General features: G+C 38.4%; 1 protein-coding gene across 14 annotated transcripts in view; it reads left to right on the top strand.

Annotated features, from left to right (window-relative positions):
• Positions 1–6,954, top strand: part of LOC131690386 (Ig-like and fibronectin type-III domain-containing protein 1) — a 555,083-nt gene extending 548,129 nt beyond the window's left edge. For 13 of the 14 annotated variants that reach the window (XM_058976105.1, XM_058976110.1, XM_058976101.1 and 10 more), the window contains 8 exons: positions 2,335–2,924; positions 2,980–3,483; positions 3,539–3,997; positions 4,058–4,304; positions 4,368–4,546; positions 4,608–5,104; positions 5,162–5,609; positions 5,743–6,954. In XM_058976105.1, coding sequence (XP_058832088.1) covers positions 2,335–2,924; positions 2,980–3,483; positions 3,539–3,997; positions 4,058–4,304; positions 4,368–4,546; positions 4,608–5,104; positions 5,162–5,609; positions 5,743–5,934 — 3,116 coding nt within the window. In that variant the 3' untranslated portion in view covers positions 5,935–6,954. The remainder of the gene's footprint in view (positions 1–2,334; positions 2,925–2,979; positions 3,484–3,538; positions 3,998–4,057; positions 4,305–4,367; positions 4,547–4,607; positions 5,105–5,161; positions 5,610–5,742) is intronic. The other variant, XM_058976115.1, reaches the window with a different exon arrangement.
• The last annotated feature ends 6,176 nt before the right edge of the window (positions 6,955–13,130 follow it).

Genomic DNA, 13,130 nt, shown 5'->3' with positions numbered 1-13,130 from the left:
AGTTCCGGAGTTACGGATTGAAGAGTACGGTCACATATCAAATCCCTTTATAAACGGGTAACACCATGGTGTCCGAATGATGTAATACATATTCAAATAGGTTCAACATTATTTGGATTTGCGGGTCTAGATAACTAATGACCAACCAAAGTTGCTTTTTTCCAACGAGCTCCTAACCGATTTTTACAAGCTTTGATTTCAAATGAAAGATTAATACTTTCATTGACTTCTCTTGACTGACTTTTGGTTCCGGAGTTACAGCTTGGTTCAAGGTGCTTAGAGTTATAAGGTGATTCGTCTTTGGCAGTAACTAGGTGAGGAGTGAGGTAAGCGAGCAACAAGCTGCGGAGTAGAAAAATGAATGCGAACAACTTTGTTTACATACTGAAATCCAAGCAAACATGCATGGGGATGTAGTAAACAATGTTGTTAGCTGTCGTTTCTAGAACCAACATGGCTGATCGGCGATTTCGAGGATCGTATCACCTGAGAATAAGAGCTCCTTGGCTTGGTTATTGCGATCACATTGGAATTTTTCATATAAACCAATACAATCTTAACACCTCGTAGGTTAAAAATCTATTGAAATTAACATCAAATTACTTCGATTCGCTGGCCTAAATCCCTGATAGTGAATCAAAGATTCTTAGAATAAATTGTTCACTATCGATGATTCCGGAAGTCCTGGGTTCCGGACATATTCTAGAACTAAAGCCACTTCGGTGATGATTGAACCAATTTTCACTATCCTGGTCTCAAATGGAAGGTATAATATTCATTTGGGTGTTGCACCCCCCATCCATCCTTCCCTCTCCTTCCTCTCACACCCCTCCCCAACTCACTCACTCGAACCCCCCTCCCTCCACACCTATCGCAGACCAAAATATGTTAGTACGTTCCCAACGCATTCTCCCCTCCCACTAACTATCCCTCTACTCTCCCCCACCATCAGGCATTTTAAAATATGTTAACATGAAGACAACATTGAGCTCACGCTGATTAAGCTAATTGAATATTAAATGTATTTGTTTGTTTCAAGAGTGTCAGCGTCGACATGGTGCTCATCAGGTTTATGCCAGTCTTGCACTCATATATACTTACCGAGTGTAATAAGAATGTAATAGGTATTTCCGCAATGTTGTGATGAATGTAACCAGCTATTAAATCATAGATTTGATAAATGAGAAAGGCACAATTGCACCACTAGGTGGATTAAAACAGGTTTTTATTTTTCATATTGTAGTTACTTAATAGACCTACCGCTCCGTTAAGTTACCACAATGAACCGTGTTAAATAAACGAATTAGAAAAAAATATGCTATTCTATCACCAAATGTATCAAAAGTTATGGGAAACACAATAGATAGACAACAATCCTTTTACGCTGTGGAAACGTTTTGTCATATAATAGAATTATTAGCAATAATTCTTAAAATAAAATTCAACCAAGTATGCTGCTTACTTTTCAGCTACCATTTGCTCCAACTCTACACGGTTCAAAAATATAAATAAAAAGACAAAAATCGATATTTTAGAGATAAAATTTGTATATTCAAACCAAATTCGTTACATTACCACCGTGATATCAAAAACGCTAAAGAGAAAAAGGGAAAATTTGATGGGAGAAGGACGAAAATGAAAGTCGTTCCGTTATTAGTCTGAATCTTCTTTTTAAAATTCTTCTTAAATTTAAATTCCAAAAAAAAAATATAATCTCGTTTTCAAACTAGTATAACCCCTTCAATACCGAATCCATAAATTGGTTTTCATCAATATCTTATTCACAGTCACTATTAATCTCATTCAATTGAAACCCTCATCCATTCGTGACAGAATATATTTAGTTCCAGGGTGAACGTTCTGCCACCACTAATACCCCATCAGACGAGCTTTAATACGTTCAAGTGGGATTTCCATCCAACTTCCCGGAACTCCTCCTGCACACGGCCTACCTCAAACGGCATACCGATCACCAAGCTCTCGAACTTGAACAATATAATCTCTACCCTTTCCGCCATCGAAGGGCTATCATATCCGGTTATCACCATTTTTACGAACGGTGAGGGAAGGAGGGCATCTTTTGCACCGTACTTTATGCCTGATGCTCATCCGGAGCATTTGGAGCAGAAACATCAAAGGCTGCAAAAGGTTTACTGCACCGTAATTTCGAGAGGATTATGGCAAAAGAATTCTTTCGCGGTATTTTTTTCCCTTCTTTGCTACTGTTTCTATAGCGAGTACCATAGCGTTTCATGCTTTCTGCCATCTAGAGAACATTTCAATTCAAGCTTACTGGAAATAATTTTCATTTTCTACACCCACCTTTTCCGACAGACGTCCGTGGTTGCTGCATGAAGAATGGCGTTACCCACCGTACCTGTTTGGATAAAATGTGTGATCCGGTGAAAGCTGATTTTACCGAAGTTCCGGATCTGATGGTATGTGCTCCCTGGGCGAATATTACATTCGGCTGTTTGGCCAACAAAATGGATCACACTTCGTGCTGTAAATCACGTGGAATTCCGGACGGTTGTTTGGCATTCTGCTCCGGAACGGTAAAAGCCATAAATTTCAACTACTTCAAGTGTCTGCAGTACATGTCCGACTACAGTAGCTGTCTGCTGCAAGGTTATGGGGTATTGTCGGGTCCTCCATCCAAGTTGAAGGCACCTTTGATTGCGTCACATTTTGTGGTACTAGAATGGAAGCCGCCGAAAACCCTTCCTGATACGGTGACCTCCTATCATCTGCACTACAGACGGCTTGGAAGTGGCGAAGAGTATATTGTTATAGAGAAGGACCAACCGCCTGTTATCATTGAAGACTTGGAAGCGGGACAATACTACGAAGCGTTCGTAGTTGCCACTAATGCACATGGAAAGGGAGGACCTTCGCCGCGGTTGGTGTTCCAGACCAAGAAAGAGGTTTGATAATTATAAAAAAATGCTTTGGATATTTTGCTAACTGTTTTCTATTCAGCAGACTCAAGCAGAACCAACCACTCCAGCATATAATATCACATCTTGCTGTCACGCTTCAGGATTGCTGCCACAATGTGCTCCACTTTGTAGCTACGATGTGAAAATGTCAGATCTGCAAAAATTGGGAAATAGCTGCAGAGGTCAAATCGGTACGATCGTTCGTTGTAGCGCGGGTGGTCGTGATCACACTTCCTGTTGTGCTCGCCGAGCTGTTCCACCCAAATGCCAGTCATTGTGCCGTGGCGTAATCACGCAGTCGCCTGCTGACTGTTTGCCATACGCGGGAAACATCATTCAGTGCTTCGAAGAAGGAATTGGCCCTATTCCTTCTCCGGTAGAGGACTTGCATGTTACCTCGGTGACGAACACCAGTATTTCACTGGCTTGGGTTCCATCGGAAATCGATCCGAATAATACGGATACACAGGCGGTTGATTACGTTGTTCAATATGGAAAGGTCGATAATATGACCATGTACGAAACGATTATCAAGTTGGAGAATGTAAGTACTCAAGCTAATGTTTGTACGGCTTCGATCGCAAGTATCTCTTTTGTAGGAAATAAATACCACGGAAACTGACATTGAGCTAACAAACCTCGAACCTAAGGGTCTCTACAGAATAACAGTAATCGCTCGAGGTCTCCATGGATCGTCACTTCCATCCTCTATGCTGCTGATCAACACCTCGCGTACAGACGCAGCCAGTACCGTGTATGGAGCTCCATCTCCTCCCCATTCCCTTTCGGTATCTTCTCACAGCGCTACCTGGATTACAGTGGCTTGGCAACCACCAGAGTTTTCTCATCCCCATGAAACCATTACTTATCGGGTTATTCATAAGGTTGCCAACAACTTCACAGTTATTGATACACGTCTGCTATGGACGCGAATCTCCAACCTGCAACCAAACACTCAACACATCGTTTACGTGGTAGCCCTGGGTACTAAGGGAACTAGTTTACCTTCGGAGACTTTAGTTGCTTGGACTGACCCAGCTCTTCCGGCTTTCGTTGACGTGAGTAAACTGAATCTGAATAAATCCTTACCTAGTTTTCACCATCATTTTCATGAACAGCCTCCAACAGTGCATCCTTCGGACATAATATCAGAGGGTGGTTCGATGACGATCTTATGTCTAGCATTGGGTAATCCAGCGCCAACGATCTCACTTTATGTTGGTGGACATCTAGTTCGACAGGACACCTCGCGGCACATGATCACTGTGATACACAATGTTACCATCGATATGGAACACATATCGTGCTACGCCGACAACGGATATGGAATTCCGATGCAGGCCTCCAAGAAGGTCAACATCAGTTGTAAGTTTCAATTGACGAAATATGTAAAATTAGGCTCTAACTACAACTTTGTTATATTTCTAGTTGCCCCCCGAATACAGGCTTCAGGAATTACAGTCGCTTCTGTAGGTGAATCAGTCGATCTTAAATGTACGGTACGTGCAAGACCGATTCCAAAGACGATGTTCTGGCGTGATCACGATGGTCGCGTTCCAGTCATTCAAGGTGGCAATTTCGATATGTCAATGAGAAATGATGTAGACGTAAGTAACTTCTTATCTAAGCGGTAAATAGGTGTATTCTCTGAAACAAATTTTTTAACAGGACTCTTCGCTTTACACGATGACCCTGACGATCAACAAACTAACAGGACAGGAAGTCGGCGACTACTTCTGCCATGCAGAAAATGCTCTCGGTTCATCTACCCGTGCTGTATCAGTGCGAATTCGTAACACAGCTGCCTCTTCTAACATATCCGAATGTTGCGTAGCACAAAATGTATCTTCTGCTTGCATGAGTGCATGCTCGTTCTACATTGATATCGAGAGTGTAATCGATCGTCCGGAATGCTTGGTAGACTTTGACAAGCTGATGAAGTGTGCCGCTGATGGATCAGACCATCGCGGGTGCTGCGCTTCGAAGGATATTCCTCGACGTTGTTTGAATTGGTGCCGGGGAGAGCCGATCAATCCACCAGGAATCTGTGCCTTGCAACACACTAGAACAATTGTCGGATGTTTCCAGGAGAATCGTGAACGTCTACCAGGACCACCACAGAACCTCCAAGTGCAGGTTTTGAACGACGAAGAAGCAATCATCAAGTGAATGTTTTAATAAATTTATTGGTTCTTTCAATTAATGTACTCGTTAATTTTCAGGTGGGATCCGCCAACCAAGAACCCTCACACCGTCGAAGGGTACCGGTTGTTCTGGCATGATATGGAACCAGTGACGGAGAATTTTTCCAACGTTATCAGCGGACTCGGAACGAGTCGGCTGGATGCGCAGGAAACCAGCACTAAACTCGAAGGACTGAAACCGAACGTAATGTACGAGTTGGTAATCAAAGCCGGAAATCATTTTGGTGCATCAGTCCTATCGGAACCGCTACGATTCACTCTAGGTGATAACCATATCACATCAGCTTCACAGGCATCAAATGCCGGCGTGGTCAGCGGAATCATCGCCGGTATACTGGCCATCGTGCTGGCAATCGCAGCGCTGGTGGTAATGAAGAAGCGAAAAATTGGCCAGAAACAGGCCAACGGAGGAGTGGCTTTCGAAAATCCTAGCTACCTCCGGGAGATGAATGTAGAACATGTACAGGTAGGTGAAAAGGGTGTGCGTTTGTACTTTTATACTAGAAGTGTGAATCTTGTGGTTTTGCTATTACAATCTCCAGCAATGTGTTTCGAGTATTCAATTGTGATATAAAAGATGCTTTTTAATGCCATTCCAGATCCCTGCTGTTTCTGGACAATCCACTACCGACTGGCGGCAAGAATCGTTGCACTCTGCCAACGGGACAGCCACTACCGGCCTCGGACAGGACAATTCAGTAGTACCCATGGCGACTGAAGTTAACCCTTCGCTTTATGAGGAGCTTAAGCTCGGTCACGATCGAGCTGGTTTCAAAAGACTAGTTTCTTAGGAATTGGTGAACACTGCTCCCTAGAACAGAAGGCCAATAGTGACCACCTTTATGCTACAGGGAGCTTCGGGGAACATGACGCAAAGTGTACTTGTAAATACCAGTGGACAGTTCTAGATGTGATTAATTGGGATGTGTGAGTTGGGATAACCGACCAGGGGACGTTATAGAAAGTACCCAGTCGTTCACCTTTCATCGTCGCTGTTTTTTGTACTAGTTGTGATCGAAGGAAAGATGGTGATGAATTTTTAGGTGCTGAATAAGATTTTTTATAGGATTAGACGAATTTTCTATAGCGAAAGTTAAACAAGATGACGTTTCGTACACCAACTGAAAGAAAATCGTAGTACTAACACACATCACCTGGATATATTACAATTCTGTAATACTGTAAAACCCAGATTTTTTTAACCAGTAGGATGAAAAACAAATTCGGATAATTAGATGACACCAACATTCACACCACCACAACAACAATCTAGTCAAAACGATGAAATCAGTTCACCGTAGACGCCAGTTCACCAGTTGAAATCGAATACGTAAACAAAATAATCGAACGATCTGCAAGGTAGTTCAAGTAACCAGTGGCAATAATTCGTTAAGTTACCTAAACCCTCAAGAATTAGATATTTATTTCTTATATCAATCAAGAATATTAAAAAATACTTCTACAAAACATTTAATAAGGTCGAACTTATTAGTCCATTTTTATTCCTTTCGGTTAGTGATGTGTGTTTGAAAAATAATATGAAAACTGAGCGTGTTTGCAAATAGCGGCAGTAGAACAAGATCTGAATAAACTGTTTCCAACTTTTTTTTCTTCCAGGGAAAAATTGTAATAGGAAGTCAACATTGTAAATACGATTCTTGTAACAAATGGTTTTAAACACATTTAGAAAGATAGTCGGGATATTGAGTAGATAAATAAGACACATTGAAAACACTGTTGTATAGGCTACGAAGGAATTCTTTGTAAGAAAACCACTAGAGAAGCAATAAAGAATACTAGTTTTATAAAAACTTGATAGTTTATTGAATATTTCCGAAAATTAACAGTTTGATTTTTAAAGCAGCTTGGACCCTATCACCATCAGGATATCCTATCGCGTATACACTTCAATATTATCATTGTGAACCTAAGCACGAATTTATCCAGAACCTACGGTCACTTAATAATTCCTCAAATAGTTAAAATTTTGTAAATTTAAATATTTCTTTCTTCAAGATAATGTTTGTCTCACATTCCTTGAAACTTGATAGCTTTACAAGTTTAGTTTGAGAGAGATCCGATGAGTTTCGGATTTGTGTACATACAATTTTATTTGCTTATAAGATCAACTAAAATTAAAATCTGAAATTGATGGTGGTGGGGCTGAAAAGTTTGTGATTAATGAAATAAAATACAATTTCTCTGGTTTCGTTCGATGACAAATAATCGGGAGATACATTCTGGAGATTAGTCCCGAAATATCGTAGACATGAGGAGACAGGATCATCGCCAGCAACGCTCCCAATGCGGAAAGAGACTGCTTCCAGCGAATTGAATATATGATCTAATTAAATGATCAGCCATTCGGCTTGAAAGTGGGAGAAAATGTAAAAACGATAATGAATCTGTTCAAATCGGTCTATTTCAATCAATTAAGTCGATCGATTACACTAGTTTACAAGAAAAATGAAACTTCAAGAAAAAGTATTTTATTAGACTAATTTTGGGTCGCTGAACACGAAAACAATATTCATTTTTTTGTTCAAAGAAGCGAATTTGTGATTTTCTCAATTTTTTTGAGCACTTTTTGTAGTTTTTAGTCAATATTTCGTGTCAAAATCCTTCAATTAATTTTGTCAATATGCAAGTTAAAAGGTGCCGAGATGCCCTTTCCAAAAACATATAATAAGTGTCGATCATATGTAAAATTTTTAGAGCTGCAAGCGACCAAAGTTTAAAAAAGGGCATTTTTGACCATTTTTAAAGGTTACTCATTTTTAAATGATTTTTTTTACTGAAAAAAAATTTTTTTTGGACCTTTTAGAATCTAAGATGACAAATAATATGTTTACGTTAATTTTAAGCCTAATATCGCTAACATCGGATGGAAAATGTTGATGCTATGGCACATTGAGCGAAATGGAAATTTTATGATTTTAGTAGACCCAGCCCTGGTGCGGCGGTTTAGAGCGTGTAGCACTGATCTCATAAGCCAGTCGTCAAATATTCGAAATAATCGAGAAGGAGTCTCAGTGGGATCGTAGCACTAGCTACGTAATATTCTGTAAACTGAGAATCTGCTGTGAAGCCTGTTGAAGCAGAAGGTTAAAATTCCTTTAATTCGTAAAATATGTACTCACCATAGACAAAACAAAACTTTTCCAACGATATTTCCACATTTTAAAAAGAGCACTTAGTTGTACAATGAAATATCCAAAACCATTCGAATGCCGCAGGATAGATGGATGCAAGCTCGAGAAGACAGTACCCAACACAAACAATAACTATCAAGTATAGAAGATTATTTCAGCCGAAAGTATGATTGCGCGAAAAATAAAAAGTTACAATTTTCAGTCAGTGCTTCATACCATCTACATTTTTCATCCGACTTTTGTGACCATTGGATTAAAATTTAAGCAAAAAGATTATTAATCTCATTAGATTCTTAAAGAATTTTCTTCTGTCCTTGATTTATTATAAAAAAAAAACTTTTTTCTTTTGTTTACTAACATCTGTGGTTGGCGGGTAACAGTTTCTCTGAAATTTCTTTTCAAAAAGAATTTTGACAGTTGGCTTTTAAGCCGTAATCATATGTTTGTCGAGATTTGATCTACGCATATTATACATTTTCTGAAAGGGCACATCAATACCTTTCGAACTGTTTCGATCGGATCCTATTTGAACAAGATATTGACAAATAACTAAAATAGTGCCCAAAAACACCTTTTTCAAAGAAATCTTGAAAATGCTTCTTTGAAAAAAATTGACTTGACTTTGAAAAAGAAAATGGATATGATTTTCGTGCTCTGCGACCCAAAATTGACTTAGAAAATACATTTTTTAATGAAGTTTAAGAACCCAATATTTGTAAACTAGTGTTAGTTGGTAGTTTAAAACTGGAACCAGATTCACACAGAATAAATCTGGCCATTGATATGGCGACAAAAATTGTTCACGAAACCCAACTTAGTCGGTTAATTAATCTGTCGACCTCGAAGCACCCGATTTCGTCGGTCGACTGGTAAATTTATGAGCTGTCAAATTTTTTATGGGGTATATAGCGTTCGCGGGGAACACGATATCTCCCTGAACGCTGTATAAGTATATTGCGCACTTCCCACCAACCTGGACTCCGCACTTTCAAACTGCGCGCTGTCAAAACACATGTATTTCAAGTGATAGAGATGGTACTTTCATAGACAGACCAGTCGAACTAACCAGGCTATGAGAAGAATTTAAAAGAAGAATCGTAAATGCGCACTGCGCTTAGAATCCAGTTTTTAGTGCCACAAGCAATATAAAGATTTTCTAGATGACCGATTCTTTTTTGTATTTGTATTTGTATAATGTATAATGTTTTTTATACAAATACAAATTACTGACAGGTTATGATGGAGAAACGCGATAAACTTTTAAAAATGGCACAATTTCACGTATTAATTGTTTTTGTTTGAACAAAATTCCAATGAGATTTTTGTTTAATACATTTTGATTTGAAATGACATTTAGAACCATATTCTGTAATAGAATAACAGTTTTGTCTGTCAATGAGTATGAAATTTATAAACATGCATAAAGTTGTTTGAAAAATATTTTTACTGATAAGTTCGCCATCATGCAATCACATGTTTCTTTGCTCTTTAGGTTTTTGTTGACAAAATATAAAAAAAATAATTTTTTTTGTGATCTAAATTATTAACACAAATATTTGTTTTTACGACACATTTTTTTCGGGGTATATTTTTTCGTACAGAAGTATTCATTCCCTATAACTTTTTTAGTTTTTCTGTATAAAAGAGGGTAATGGAACATTTTTTTTAAAGTAATACACACAATAACATCTACGCCCTTTTGAAAAATTTCGTCTTCATTTCGTTATATTCTGAATTGCACATATTCTGTCGCATGTAATTTTAAATGTTCTTTGATTTGATGGTATTGTAAGGGAACATGTATCCGCCTGTTGATGCCAATCGAGCTGACATTTCTTTAGACTGAGCAAACTAATTTGTTCGTTTACTGTTTCTTTGACCAACTAGAAAACGAATCCACTGGGTCTTTAATGCGCGTGGGGAATACGCATGATTTTGTCTGAGTGAATGATGACTTTTGAATTATATATGAGGGTTGACAATTCGCAAGAACAATTCAAAACCAATTACCAATTTGCGGCAATCATTTCAGCACGAGGAACATATGTTTATTGTCATATTTAATACTTACTTTTAGTCCATTAAATGGTCAATCAATTATACTGAGCTAAGAATAAGTACGTACTATTTGGAGACGGGGTGTGTTTGATTCGTGCATGATATTAATATCGTTTAGGAACGCAGCATCGATATTTTTCTGTTTCGCGTCTTCATTGTAATATCGCAACGTTTACTCGAACGAGGTGGAAAATTTCAAGTTACGGGATCTCAATATGCTTGTAATAATACCTATAAAGGACCATTTATAAATTCTGCAACGCTATTAGGGAGAAGTGCTATGACAAATAGTGACATAAATGGGATGCGGAACACACCATGTGCTTTGACGCAATCGCCCGTTTTAAGCACGATTGTACCATGTATATAGGAAATTCCATAGAACATGGACACTTTTGCGTGCAGCGGCAGTATTGTGCTCCTACAAAAAAGGAAAAACCGAAATCATTTGGTTTGTATTAGACCAAGGGGATAAAGTGCGTGGTAATATGAAAGAAAGTTAGTCAGTATTGGGCAATCTTTGCGTGGCATAATGTTTGAATGGTCCACAATACCATTGCTTATGGTCCATTTTATATTGTCGACAACACTCCCAACAGCCGGCTGTCCGGAGTTCAAGTTGTTTTCGATGAAACATACTCTCGATAAACCGATAAACGGTTACCCAGAGTTTAAACGCCTTTACATATAGAACATTGACGTATCCTTCAGTCAATAAACTATTCAAACTCTTTATGCATAAAAATATATTCTCAATCGCATTTCTTACTTAAGCCGAATCCTGACTAACAACCCACCCACTACCCAATCCGTGGTACTTATGGGAGTGTCACTGAGTCGGGCCTTCCGTTAAGTAAGTACCACACCAACACTTCCTTTCTCGTATCCCAAGCTATGGTGAAGATGGTCGTAGCCTGCAATGGTGGGTCTCACGCGAAACTCTCGCTTGGACTAGATCAATTGTTATTCCCAAACAATGCTCCTGAAGTAGTCTGGCTGGAAATGAGAGTCATCAGTCTGCAATATATGAAGTGTACCATGCTTACGCAACGCAACATACTGCCAAAGTTTCACAACCATATATCAAAATTACAACCCGAGATATAAACAAAAAACAATAATGTGCTTTTCTTGTGTAATTATTGTGACTCGGGTAATAAGCATTCCAGTGCTATTTTACCGTTGTTCGTTATTATGTTGCACTATATATTTTTTAAATAATTCACTTTTTACTAGATTTATATTTTTGCTCCATCGGGGGCGAAAGGCCCTCTTCTTTGATCTTGCTGATTTTTAATCGATAGCAAAAATCGTTATGAAAACATTATAATTGCATAACCTAAGACGATTTAATGGCACACTTATGTGAAATCCCGACAGAGAATTAAACTACTTGCTTGTTCACCGAGCATTCTGCTACGTTGTGCATTGTATCCCACCATGCTGTAATGCATTATGACACGTTGTTGTGGTGCATTTTACCCTCGCACGGGAGCGTTTTGCCGAAGACTTCATATTAAGACTATCAGCACCGGTGCGTAAGCAAATGCGTGTGTATTTTGATTACGCTAAACGATAATAATATATTTAGACACCCGTTTTCGCACCGGTCGTTGGTAAATGGGTTGCCAAAATAATAATCTGTTTTCACACCGGTAGCTGTTATTATAGTAACGTTACATTTTTTTGCAATCATGCAATAAAAAATCGTTTTTTTTAATTATTTGGATTTAATTCAGTGAAAAAAATTTGACTAGAGAGAAAATACATTTATTTATTGAATTCAACAAAACCGTTTCAGTAACAAGTATCGTTCTCTTTTCCAAAAATTATTTCATTGAAATGGTTGCAAATTTATTCAAACTGGAAATGTTCATTGAAATTAAAAGTTAATTGTTGTTTCAATGCAAAAAATGTGTGTACCATTAATTTTGCCGTTTGAAGCAATAAACATTGTATAATTGAATTCAATAAGACATTTTTTTGTTCAAATATGCTAAAATTTTAACATAAAACAATTCTGAGAAATTTGATGGGTTCGAGACGGACGACGATTTCTATGAACTAAGGTTTGCCCGGCAGTTATTGTCTGAAGCACATACTACGACGGCTCCGAATCAGGAGTGCAATGAAGAGGATCATGTGTATAAATGGAAACAGACTTGCGGTGGAATAAGTTTTTCGGCCATTCAACGATTGTTTTGCAGAACCAGTTTATACGAACGATCGGTTTCGAAGACACTTTCGTTTTTTATGTATTACGAAGGCTTTGAAGAGGATAATACTATACTGAAAAGCCAGAGAGAAAGTTGGGTTTTACTAAATTTTGCGGAAGCCATCTGACATACATCTTTCGGACGCTACAGTCAAATATATTCGCATGGGAGAAAATTTGCGCGTTATTCTATGTGAGAATCCACCATATCTCAGATAATAGACGTTTAGACAGATTCTGTAGATAGTATAGTTGGCCCTCTCGAAATGGAAACATTACTGTACAATTTGGGCAGAACAGTATACAGTAAAACAAAAATAATGAAGTGGTGTAGCACTTTAAGCGTGGCTTCAATAATGATATTAATTTGCTGAAGTAAACTGCGTGGTTTTTCGAGGTTGATACATGGAGCACGTTGATTCATCATATCATCTAACTTAGAACTAGAATCAAGAATCAGTAGCGACTGGCTCAAATAGCACGTTCCCCATGTTAATCGGAGATTTGTGGTTAAAAGACAATTATCAAAATACACGTTGAGGGGAGGTTCCAAACCAATATT

Source organism: Topomyia yanbarensis, chromosome 3 (assembly GCF_030247195.1).
Source record: "Topomyia yanbarensis strain Yona2022 chromosome 3, ASM3024719v1, whole genome shotgun sequence".
NCBI lineage: Eukaryota > Metazoa > Arthropoda > Insecta > Diptera > Culicidae > Topomyia > Topomyia yanbarensis.
The sequence above is the reverse complement of the archived record's forward strand: the minus strand, read 5'-3'. Positions and strand labels throughout refer to the sequence as shown.